Source organism: Sinohyriopsis cumingii, chromosome 3, assembly GCF_028554795.1.
Source record: "Sinohyriopsis cumingii isolate HCF-2022 chromosome 3, ASM2855479v2, whole genome shotgun sequence".
Taxonomy (NCBI): Eukaryota; Metazoa; Mollusca; class Bivalvia; order Unionida; family Unionidae; genus Sinohyriopsis; species Sinohyriopsis cumingii.
In genome coordinates, this window is record NC_142963.1 from 18,411,874 (window position 1) to 18,425,798 (window position 13,925).

Genomic DNA, 13,925 nt, shown 5'->3' on the forward strand with positions numbered 1-13,925 from the left:
TTTTCTTTCCTCTTTCTCCAATTGCAACTGTCTCTTCCTCTTCCATTTTTCTGCCACTGAAATTCTCTTTCTTTTCATTTTGGTAACTGTAATGATCTATATATCCTTCCTCCAATTGCATGTATCTCTTATCGTTATCTTTCTGAAACTGCTTTTGCCTTTCTATTTCCTCTTGCTGAAGTTGAATTTTTCATACGTCTATTTCCGTTTTCTGCTTTAATTTCAATTCAAGTATTTTTATTTCATAACCTGATTCAGACTTACTAATGAAGCCTGAATCACTTGTGTCGACCACATTCCTTTCTACCAAGTATTGGACCGAAATAAAATGCTTTTAATTTCTTGCATTGTTAAAGAAGCATTTGCTTTTAAAGGTCGTATTGTTTGGCACGCATCCTCTTTCAATGTCTCTAACCTTTCCTAGGAAGGAGGTAAAACAAATTTCTCAACTTTTGATGCCATTGTGAAAGCTACTTGGTTTCATTATACCTTTCTCAATATGTAAAAAAATACCTGGGACTTTACATTTCGATAACAACGTTTATAGCCCGTCAAGAGAACATAGCTTCCATTACGACTCACCTCTTTTAAACTAAGTAAAGGAATTGAGCCAAAACAGCATATTTTGTAAAATGCAACAAATAATTAATTTCCCTAGAATAGAAAGTGACAATTTAAAAAGAACTTATCCGATTTCGAATTCAATCCCACTTATTTCTAAACGTCCCGTCACAAGTTCTAATGAATAATGCTCTAAACAAACTTCAGTGGTGTTCGAAATAAGATCCAGCGCTGACGATGTTGAAGTTTCTGTATGTACTAATGTACCAGTGGCTTGAAGTGTGATGATGTGCCAACAGCCTTCCAATCAATCACATTAGTATAATCTATGATATCCTTGTCTGACTTAAATGCAATTCAAAATTAATGGTTCTATCCAATAATATTATTGAACAGTTTGTAATTCCAGGGAATAGTCATTTGAATATATAATTCCACCTAAATACAAATCTGAACACACTAATATGACTAATTGAGTCTCAGATGTTATCGCAAGAATAAACAATGTTTCAAATAAAAGAAGATTACATTAAAACTTAGAAACAAATGTAAAACTATTAATGTAGGCCCAATGTTCATTTCTAGAAAACTAAGTTGTAAACAGATTCAATCTATTACAAGCAATTTAACAAAGACCATAGGAAACCAAGCACAATATGTTGTCCAAGAGTTAATTCCAACATTTGAGACTCAGACCAAATGAAATATCTTTATCGTTATATATAAAGATCCTGATATTTAACCCACACTCCAAAAGTAATATTAGCAATGTATTTTGTTTATTACAAAATGAAAACAACTTCAATGCCCTTAGTCAGGTACGCGATGAGCTTGAGTTTTGCAAGTGCTGATGGTGTAGTATGGGTTTGTGATCGTATATAACAGTATAATTGATAGCACACAACTAAAAGTAGGTTAACATTCTCGGTTTGTTGATTGGTACGTGTAGTATAACAATTTTGTTGCATACAGACCAATAATGTTAAATAAATTGACCTTTCTTACTATTTCATTTCAAGCCATCTTCTGATTTACCATGAGTTCAAAATTTTCATTTTTTACCTGCTTACTGGAATTATGATTCTCCTAGTCATTCATATATATATATATATATATATATATATATATATATATATATATATATATATATATATATATATATATATATTTCTGTGTCTGTGTGCATGTGTAGCATATGCGCTTCATCGTTAATATACACAGAAGATATAATTATTTCATTTAAAGGAAACGAGGCTTTCCGTTTAATGAAAATTTTAAGCACCATTGACACATCATAGATAAAGCGTAGACGCTATACATATATATTTCATTTATCTCAAGTACAGTTACTCACACTTGCATTTCGAACGCAGCTAAAAGTTGGAAACAAGCAACTGTGAATAGATGGAATTAATAGACTAAAGAACTTTGCACATCCCTTTCCGGTGTGTCCGCTCAAGAACGTAGTTCTTTAACTTTTGGGAGTAATCACAATCTCCTTTGCAAATGGTAAGTGTATTCTTTTATTTTCTGAACTTCTTTTTTCGCTGATATTGATTTCAATAAATATAAGACACATATGTTTTAAACATGACACTTGCTTTAAATGACTAAAGTAGAGCACTTCAAACAGAATAGTTAAGTACTTGAACAGTGAACGCGCAGCATGCTGGCACGAGTGGGAAATGTAAACTAAGCTAAACAAGGAACCAGCTAGAGGTAATTTTAACATTTAAATGTATTACATTTGAACTAGGACATTATGTTGATTTAATTAACGTTACTACCGAACATGCAGTAACATTACGTGTGTGTCAAGATTATTTTCTGTTAAATATCAGGACGTGAGATGATGTTTGACCTACGAGACTGTACCACGTTTGATCACTTCATTTTATCGTTCACCGAAAAACAACTAAGGTGTGAATTGCTTTTTCCGTACCAAAACGTATGACCCCATCCACCATCATTTAGATCGCCCCTGTATTATATTAAGGATGTGCACTCTGTGTTAACTGTGAATATATAACTTTGTTCTTCTCCTCGTAATGTCACTCTGTAGTCAAGAGAGTCCATAAAATTGTCAAGGAATTCGTCTAATGACATCAGTTCTATCAATGAAATTGTCAAGGAATTCGTCTAATGGCATCAACGCTATCAATGAAATCGTCAATGAATTCGTCTAATGGCATCAGCTCTATCAATGAAATCGTCAAGGAAATCGTCTAATGGCATCAGCTTTATCAACGACGTCATCAAGTTATTCCTCTAATAACATCAACTCTGTCAATTAAATCGTCAAGGAGTTCATCTAGTGACATCAACTCTAAAAGCCACAGGAGATGTACATTAAGTGGAAAAATGTTAGCTATGAGAACGGCAGTATATGAACATTCAAGCAGAAAAAATTTCGGCTATGTATTTAGCAATCGAATCAAAAACCATCAGTAACTTTCTACGTAAACGATTATAACATAATAATGCCAATATTTTCCTAATGACGTACGAAAATTTACCGTGGACAGAATCGATAGTATTCTCGGCCACACACGTGAAAATGTCGCACTGATATGTGTTGAATGTAACTGATGTAGAGACGCTAGCGTCATGAGGTCGAATCCCCACTAGCTTATCCATCTTGGTGGTAAATGGATATCTTTAGGAATTACATGTAATTGTTCACGGACAAATCCACGTTCGCGTGCTGTCGAATCTAGTCTGTAGATTGAAGGCCTGCCAGTAGATCTTACCACGCTGGAAACTGTATGTGTATTTACACAACAGACAGGATCGGTTGATCTTTTCGCACAGCTCTCAAGATCACCAGGTTCAAATAAACACCTGACTGTTACGTTGCTGCCCAGTACTGGACTCTGTGAGTGACTCACGGCTGAGTCGCGCCGGCGTGGAATGTGTTTCTTCGAGATTGCATTGATGGGTTTCGTAGCAATTTCACTAGTGACTTCGTTCTTTAGCGCGGCTGTCTCATGAGGTAGTATCGCAACCCATTCACGAGATATGTCGTGGCTCAGTAATTTTGGTGCGTAATGATGTTCAAACAAGGGCTCAGCGAAATGTTCGATTATTTTGTTTAACGATTGCCTGATCACGATGCAAAGCGGTGTGTCAACATTTAATTTTAATCTGATGTTGTTGAATCAGCGTTTTTATCACACCAAGAAATTCTTTGCCAGGATCAGTCTGAAGCAACTGTGGCCATCGCTGGCTGCAGATTACAGTTGCTGTTTTAGTCGATAAAGATTTGGCTTCTTTTTATATCTACTTGCAACGTCGAACACAGTCAACGCGTATTAGTATGTGCGCTGTTTATGTAATGTGCCATTTTCAACGTGTTTATGCTCTTACAAAAAGTAACAAGAAAAAAATGAAGACAATAAACTTTGTAAAATTTAACCAATAATTTATTTCCCTAGAAAAACAAGGTAAAAATAATTAGAAAAGAACTTACGGTTTTACGAATGAAATCCAAAATTATACTAAGAATTAAAAAAGATGTCCAATTTTTTAAAAGTCCTAAATGAAACTGAGTTCGAAACTAGATGAAATCCAAAATGGAAGACTATGACGTCTGTTGTAAAATATGAAGTGCTGCAGTATCAATAATCTCTTGTTGAGTCACAGAAAATATTATTCCAGTGTTTGAATCCTGTATAAATTTCGATAAAAGTCCTTGTCCAAACAATAACTTAGAGCACTAGTATTTCCAGGAAAAAGAATTACTTTTCTTTAAATTAGTTTGAATAAAATAATATAATTAGCCCATACTGGACACAACATAAAATACTTGGACGTCTCGCGTATTAAGGCACTAATGAAAAGTCTTTCTCAAAACATCAATAATAAGCCTAACTACAACGCAAAACAAATTCCCGGATGTAGGTGTAGAGTTCAACCTTGTGGGAAAACCAAACGTTTGCAGCACTAAACACATGTTATTTGCCAAGTACTCCAAGTATAGCCTTAAGTCCATTTTATGAACTCTGAGAAAGAATAAAAAATAAAAAAATTTATAAAGTTGTTTACCAAAAACTATCAGTAGTCCTGAATTGAGGTCGGGAACTAGGCCAACATTGGAAACAATGTCTCGATAAAGTTGTTTACGCCAAAAATATAAAAAAATCAGTCAGAACTGAACTCTAACTCTGGAAAATATCAAATCCAGTAAATAAAGTTAAACTACAATGGCATGCGATGGCATTAAAAAATATTTATACCTAACAAACAAACAATTAAATTAAATCAAAAGTACTAAACACAATGACGTCATGTACTAAAAGTAATTCATCACATAGTCGGTTTAGTTTTCCTATAGCTTGTGCAGTTTCGTGTGTTTGATATTAATGTACGTTAACATATCACTTTATATGATTCTGATTGGCCAAAAAAGACCATGAACTTATTTTTAAGTATCATCTTTACTGATTGGCTGCGATCGTGGGAAATCTTGTTAATCAAGCGGTCTGGAATTGTTTTGTTTTCATTGAACCGTTTAGTCACCAGTTTTCGATTCATCTCGCTAAAGAGACACGGTAAAAAATTGTTAGAATGAAATAAATTCTTCATTCGTCTTTCAATCTAAATAATTTCTAGTGAAATAAAACTATGTGAAAAAATAATCTCAAATGGGTAATGAATTAATATTAAATTCATGAAACTAGTTAAATAATGTCCACATGTTGCTCACCAAGGCTCAGAAATGCTGGACATTATTCAGCTGTTTTCATAAATTAAATATTAAATCATTACCTATTTGAGAACCTCTTTATATCTGCCTGATGAATAGGCGTGCTGACATCAAAACTGTCCGTGCTGAACTGTTTTTGGACATGGTAGTTAGATTTGCCGTATTGCCTGTCCAGCGGCAACAGAAAGCGTGACATCTGCTAATCGGCAAGTTTGCCAATCGCAGCTGTATCTCACCAATATCCTCTTGGACTGTAATAAATCTACTCCATCATGTACTTATGGGCAAATAATTGCCCGGACGGGGAGATACGTTCAACCAGTTACCAAGTGATTCTCGTATTTTTGTTCTTTACCGACTTCAGTATGTGAATCAACTTCACATCCACGATAAGTCGTTGGTGTGTATTTTTTTTAACATGCGATGTCATGAGTATGGCACGCTTGATCAATCGTATTTACCGGATATTTGTTTTCGTTGATTTCTTTTCGTCAAGTCTAATATCATGTCTGGTTCAAGAATCACAATAAGTGTAACCGGGAAGATGTTCTTCCCCTGATAGTTCGCGCTTGGAATTCCTGTTAATTTTCCGGGTGTCGCAGCAATATCATCGCCGGCTATGCTCGCATTGCTGCTCACCATCTATTTTTATGTATGCCACACCTCACACTTAACTGTAAGTGTGAAAGAGTTATTTTTCAACGTGGGTGCATTAAACCCGATTGTATCCGTGACGGTGGTGCATCCAACACAATATAAATTCATGATTATAAATAATACTATATTTGTACAATATGAACGTGATTGACTTTTCAGCAACACGTGAGCAAGCACCATTCAAGAATCATCAAGTGTTATTAAATTATATTCGAGCCATCATAATTGGTCCATCTGGGTAAACTCAGTTGTTGCTCAACCTGATAATGAGGTGGCTCAAATGGTACAACCTTTAGTTTCAACTCCTGCAGACGACAAACAATGCTATAATGTTTTTAAAGAATTCAGTGAATCGGAAGCAGGTTTGAACAACAACATTGCCGACGGGTAGGTTATTGAATGTATCAATGACATGGATGATGCCCTGTCTGTTGAGGATCGTAACGGGGATATCAACAATCTAGAATTTCATGATGATGCCATGATTGACAAGAACAAATTCCAGGCAGAATATTTTCACGATGCAGTCATAAAAACACAGATGTTATTTACGTTGCACAGCGGTATACTCAGATTCCCAAAGTGATCATAGATAACTGCAATTGTTGAGTTATTTTTAACGGTTTTGACGCACACATGCTGCGCAATATTCATTGAACTTGGTGTTTCTTCTTTGTGGTGGAATGTGCCTTTTGGGATCTTTGTCTGTTTCATGGTGAATGCGTTCAGGACTTATCATGCCCATGCAACCTAACAGTCATTTCTTCCTAACGCATCTCCAAAATGTTAGTCTTGATCGATTAGACTGAAACGTTTTCGTGGGAGCGACTGATTATAACATCATACATAAATAGGATTAACGGGCATCCTTCCGTACCACATCTTCTTTAGTGTTCAGAATAATTATCTTTTTTGTTTATCTCTGTAATAATTTTAAAAATCCCATATTTTCCACCTGCCATTTAATTCCATTAGCTTATGCTCTATAGAGATCTTGTTCAATTATTTCAAATGCGCATGATATTCCTGTGAGCGTTTTGTTAATCGTTTCAATTGAGGTTTTAACGCTGACTCAGTTGTGTGCGAATGTCAGCGAACTTAGTGTTGACGAGTATTGAATTTCCAAAGGATCCATTGGCGATTTCGAGAAGATTCGGAGAGTTTCTGATATGGCTCCTAAACGCGATTACATGACCATCATAGTCAGATCGCAGTGTGGTTAATATATCACACGTAGTCGTTAACGACGTCCTTATCGCGGCATTGCTTTCGTCCACGTACTTCTTCTTGGCATCGTCATCGGCTAATTTCGGTTCTCCCAAACCAGCAATTATTTTTTCAGTCATGACCAGTAAACCAGTCATTGAACCAATGGATATAATAACATATATACAGCGTATCTCATTGCCGTTCGCTGCATCTGACATATGTTTCTGTCGCCGTTAAATACCACGATGTTATCGTTGGTTACACCTAAACTTCGCAGGATAATGTCGGCCCACTTAATATTGCTCATCTTTAACCGTCCTCGTTGATCCTTAATAAAAACAGCAGCTTGATCCTGATCAACTCCGAGGAGACTTATAAGAAGAGCAAGTTCATCTCGCGTCACATACGTTGACAAATCAAGGTCACCTGGGTACTTGGAGATATTCCGTAAATATATACCATTATACACAATTAAACCTGTTTAAACTGATGCCGTCTGATGATATATGCGTGCTCGACATTATGCGGTGGCCCTGATGTCATTGACACGGCGTTAAGTTCAGCAAGTACTTCTGGCCGCATATAGGTGGATCGGTTAGTGTCTGTGTTTATACCGTTGAACCCAGACAGAATCGTTAGCGATTCCGCTGATATATTGTACAAATTATTTTGGTGGCACCAATCCATACGAATCAAAATAAACAATACCAAGTGGATCAACCGCGTATGCAACGCAACAAGTACCGGGACCAGAACGGTCATCAACATTGATGACACCAATTTCAACACGGTATTTTTTTTCCAGTAACTGATCACGCATGAAAACGCCTCTAAAGTTTTTCATTTTTAATCGCCTAGCAGCATCAAGTAAATCAACATTTGACATGGGGATTCTAGCGAAATGTCCCCGGCAGTTTCAGACCTTGACCGTACCGCGTTCTCGGTAATCAACGACCCCGTGCCTTTTTTTTGTGGTTATTAATCCTTGTCCTGTTGATGCTTTCAGTGTCATCCCGACAGCTGTTCCTACGGCACCAAGTGTGGCTGCTTTTGCAACAGCTGAAGCTGCAGCGGCAATCAGCGCTTGTATCGCCCCTAAATGTGAAACATATACCGCCGGTCTTTGCTGTATTGCTGACCTCATTAGCCAAAAGATCAAGTCGAACATCAGTTTTTGATGTCTTGGCGTCATTGTGGTTTTGAGTTGACGTTCAGTCAGCGATAATGTTTTAGCCTTGCAACGCCGTTGATTTCAGAGATATTTTTTCCAGAATTCTTCTTTCATGCCGATTGCAACTTTTAATCTGACCGGTGTCAGATTAACGATGACGTGATAATATGACATTATTACATCATGAATGATCTAATTACATGTTTTCCGCTAGTGCATCAATGACTCTCACTCGTCTACCAACGCCTTCAAACAACATAGTTGTTTCTGACAGCAAAACATATCTGACAGTATATTGTCTGACAGTATATTGTTGTGCATCCACTAGTAAGCACTAGGCCAACAGTAGCTCGCGTGTGTACGTCAACGACTGATTGTCTCAATCAATCCAGATGTTACAGCGAGAAATAATGGATCTGATTAAACGTTGAGAAATCCCGCTGAGATATCTGCAGACCGGTGTCGACATTCTGATCACGCCCCATGTATCTCATCAGACTGTAATATGCCTGTGATACGTTGTTTCGTTCGAAACTCAGTATTACGTTGTTCATATTTTCTCAGCGAAATCGTAAACACTGCTAATCTATCAAAACCACTGGGTTCGCTGACTGATCATAGTACCTGTTGGCACGGTGAAATGCCACGAAAATATGTCGTGGTGCTGAAAACCCTTGCTGTGATGCGATTTGCCATGAAAATGTTCGTGATGTGCCCGGAGTTGTGTCTGTGTTATTTTCAGCCGCTTTACTTTACCAGCACCACCACCCACCAATTCCAGATCGCCAGATCTCGGTGTTGTGGATGGTCTTTCGACCTAGTGCAACCGTATGTTTAACTCCAAATATAACTTTCTTTGCAGAATCTGGATATTTGTAAAGTGGATACACATGAAACTCCACCATCGGCGTTAACATGAGATAGTCGCGCCTCAAAGACCAGGTTGAATTCTGGATTAGTACTTTATAGTGTCGCAAAAGCATCGACAGGCCGTGGTATCGTTCCATCTGGTATATCATCTGCACTCATCCGTGTTAATTGTAACATGTGATACTGCCTATCGTCAGGATTATCGTAATGTCCTTCGCGAACATCATTGATGGGCCGGCAGACCGTGAATATTCATCGGAGTAACTGACAAGACGAATAATTGTCGTAGCCATATCAACGTTACTGCAGCATGCTTCGATTTCTCTACAATCTCTGATATGTCTGGAACTGTGAAACAACACCATGATAACATTGTTAATAAATGCACATCGTTGATTCTCTGCATATGCGGTATCATCATTTTAACAAGTTTACCATGAACTTCAGTAAATACCTCGGTGGATAGAACATACCTGGATGTATGTTGGTCTGGTATTTCGATTCGTCCACGTTGCTTTGGTTCTAGTGCTTCATAAGAATAATACTGAAATCACGAATAGACTCATCCTTGAGTACGGGTGCATCCATGTTGAATACGGGATATCACATGCACTAGAACATTTTATTATATTATTTGTTGTCTAAAACGATGTTCTAACGCCAATCAATCAGCGGTGTATCTTCGACGACGATGAGCCAGACTACTACCCGCTATTAGGTTTGCGGTTATACTTTTTTCCATCTCAGCTGCCCCTTGTTTTGACAAAGACGGCACTATAGCTAATTATTGCAACCTCTCATTTTTATGTAACTTGATTTCTTTTTCTACTGACACTTGGTGGCATCACTTCGGTGCTGGGCAGTTTTACCGGCTGTGGTATTCGTCGCACTAATCGCGCGACACAACTGCAATGGCTTTCCTGCGTAATTGTTTGCAATCGGGATAGATTTCGGAACTATCCTTCTGAAAAAAATCTTGAATAACATTGCCTAGTTCATCTCCGTAAATCGCTTTATAAACCGTTAATCGTGTATTTATTATCCTGACCATTACGGGTGAACTTTGGGCATTGTGTATAATCATGCTATTTTGTTATCGCCGATATAATGTATTAATCACTACAGTAACCGTCGTTAATTTAGTCAATTAGTGTCCTATAGATGTTGCTGTTCGTGACTCCACTAGTAAATAAACGCTGACAAATAGTAGCTGCTTCGTTGATGATTCCGTGAAAATTGTTGTCAGCGCGTCTTCCCCCAATCGATTTACAGTATTTGAACATCAACGAGGATGTTATTTGGACAAAGTTTATCTTGAATGACCGACGATTCAACGATCTCGTTACGACCTTGTTTCTTACGACGTTAATCGCTTGCTCGCTTCAGGTGGTTTGTCGTTGGGGTCTGGTTTTTGGATATGAAGAGCGCTGCCAGGGTAATTTTTGTGTAGTGTTTCGCATTTTCTTCGTTATTTCAGAACTAGCTTTTAAACCTGACTTTCTCCTTTCTTATCCTGCTATTTCAACTTGACACTTCATTTTCCCCGTTTTTCTTTCCTTTCTCTTTCTACTATTCCAGCATATGCATCCACTAATCGCTCAAATCTTTAAAAACCCTTGTCATCCCTTTTAACTTGCTAACTATGAAAAGCAACGCGATATACATCTTTGATCCAATCGAAGGATTCTTAGAGTGTAAATATATTCAGGTTTTACAAATCGATTTCTGCGACCATACCCATATGCGACAATTTCAAGTGTTTGATCTCCATCACTGAGAGCAGCAATACCTCCCTCAGTAAATGTATTATGTAAGTTCAATAAATTATACTTTTGATGGTGGTAGGGAAAGGTTGACGACGGCCAGCAATATCAACAGGTAATGTCTCAAGGGTTTAATGTGTTGCCTCAGTTGCTGAAACAATTGTTTGTGTTGCTTCGGCAATTGGTTTAAATAACTGTTCTGTACCTTCTGTAAATTCCACATGAGCTTCCTAACGCTGTTGTAGCCGCTGTTCGACAGAATCACAGACTGAAATATATTTCCTAATTGCATCTAGTCGCTGTCGAGCCAATTTAGCCATACATGGCAAGCACAGAACAACTTATTATTATTACAAAAAACATTTAATTACAGATCATTAGTTGTTGTTGTTGTTGTAGGATTTAACGCCATTTTTCAGCACACGATAGGCTATACATGGCGGCCAGTATCAATGGTGGAGGAAGAACCCGGGAAAAACCCAGAAAGAACCACCGACCCACGAGAAGCTACTGGCAAGCTTTCTCATATATCCACATTGGCTGAATCCGAGACTCGAACCCACGCAAACAGAGGTGAGATGGCAGTGATCCGTAACAGAGAGCGCTTTAGGCCACTCGGCCACTCAGGGCCCCAAGATCATTAGTAAGGTGACAGAAAATATTTCAGTATATTCAACGTAAATCAACTTGGGCGCAGGCATTCCCTTTTGCTATTTTATACACGGCTCGGATTGGCTTTTGGTAACTAATAAATTAGCATTGATGCAGGTAAAACCAAGACTCTTACAAGGCGCGGATTGTAAAATGTGACCTTAATTGGAGAGGTCCCCCTCAAAGTCAACGCCGCTTTGTTTTGGTCGGTCGCCCCCTCTCTACTGCTAAAACGCTAAAATATGAGAGGGGAGTATTCTATTGTCGAGCTGATTTAGATACTAGCTGACAGTGTAGAGATCGGAATGGATATCTTGTACAGTTCTTAAAGACTCTGAGAGGCATACGGTTTCTGCTGATCAAATGTTATGTCATCTTTGCTGATAGTATTCACATTTGAGGATCATAAAAGTTGTTTAATTAAACGTGGGAGAATGGAATTGGCTAGAATAACGGTTTACATTATTTTGCCATCACTTTCATTCCTCTGTTTGTTAAGTTTATTGCTTTCATTTTGTCAACAGTTGAAGAAAATAACTACATATGAAATTTTACATTAGTAATAAGTCGTGTCCTCTTGTGTGTGTGTGTGTGTGTGTGTGTGCAGTCGTCACCATTGTTTCCCAATAGTTGCTGACGCACAGGGTGTAGTGTTTGGGAAGAAAGCCTCGTATCCGGAACATACCTCCGTCAATATTATGAAAGTCTGGGGACAAACGATCGAGATCGACAAACGTCCAGATCCTATGCAGACGGAAGCGTTGCATATTATCACATCGTCAAGAGTATTTATTTACGAATGTGACAGGATTTGTTAGATCCTGGTATTGGCACATGGCATGTTCAAGACCTTCTAAATGGTAAGGAACTTCCTGTTATTCTAAATAGTTTTATTTAGACTATGTAACAATAATGAAGTGAATTTTGGCATCGTCATATTGTATTGCCATTATTTGATTGCATTAATTTGAAAACGTTATCGTTAAACGTTAGAATGTCACAAACTCAATATTCCGTCCATAAAACAGTTTAAATATATACATGTTTTTACTAAAAGCTCCGTCATAAATATTGAATTTTGCTTAATAATATGTCAGAAGAAGATGAATAAATGTTACCTGCAAAGGAATTCAAAAGAAAATATAGTTGAAAGTGGACTTTTATATTATTTTATAAACTTTATTTTACCTTGAGGATATCTCTCCTGTCTTGCCACCTCGACCATATAATGATAATAATGTAGGTTATGGAGATAATCACGAGCGTTGCCATAACAGCAGCTTGATCCAGTGGAGAAAACTTCAGAAAGACAGTGGAAAAATCTATTGCATTCGGTGCGACGAAAAATGTGTTTCCAAACGTTAATGTCCTCTGCTTCATTCCACTGCATTTGCATTCTACGTAACTTGTTCTTGGTTGCCAGGTCATCTGAAGTACAATAACAACAACTGCTTGTCAAACATATTAAATACTTAGAATGTCATTTGTGTTAGCGGCTGTTAACTTTCATCTTGTTATGTTCACTTTTTTTATAAGAAGAAACAAATGCTTAGAAAGCTGTATGGACACTCGTAGACGGATACATGGATACCACTGATTCCGATTGACGCAATTGTTTATCAGAGCCGAGCCGGCAGCATATGTACCTTTCCTGTTCAATTCAGCTGAGACAACATTTTGAAGATATAAATCTGATTTAATGACTGGACGTTTACTGAGCTGAGTGTCTCCCACAATATAATATACTGTTGGTTACCTAGCCACATTGGTATTAAAGGTAACGAAAAAGCAGATCGCGCTGCTAAAATGGCCCTTTCTCAAGAACCATCTGATTTTAAAATACCATATACTGATTTTAAACCTTGTATCAGAAAGTTCTTACGTCAGAAGTGGCAGGCATCATGGAATGATGCTGTAAATAACAAACTTCGCGCAATCAAACCAACTCTAGGAGAATGGACTCCTTCCTACAGAACCATTCGTAGGGAGGTGGTAGTCATTGCAAGAATCCGAATTGGTCAAACTTATATCACCCACACCCACATACTAAAAGGTGAAGACCCACCAGAGTGCGTTTCTTGCAATGAACCATTCACTGTCAAGCACTTTATGATAGAGTGCTTTGACCTACAACCTACGCGCGATCGTTATTACATTGTGCATGACATGAAAGAACATTTTGATAATATAAACATCACTCGTATTATAGAGTTCTTGAAAGCCGTAAATATTTACTCTAAACTCTGACTTTTATGCTATCACCTTGTGCAGTTTTATGCAATATATATACCGTCCCATTTTAATACCTATTCATCTTTTTTACATCTCCCGTTGATCG

General features: G+C 37.6%; 1 protein-coding gene across 2 annotated transcripts in view; it reads right to left on the reverse strand.

Annotated features, from left to right (window-relative positions):
* Window positions 1-13,925, reverse strand: part of LOC149802497 (uncharacterized) — a 154,314-nt gene that overhangs the window by 38,067 nt on the left and 102,322 nt on the right. For both annotated transcript variants that reach the window (XM_089951742.1, XM_089951741.1), the window contains exon 16: window positions 12,776-13,015. In XM_089951742.1, coding sequence (XP_089807868.1) covers window positions 12,776-13,015 — 240 coding nt within the window. The remainder of the gene's footprint in view (window positions 1-12,775; window positions 13,016-13,925) is intronic.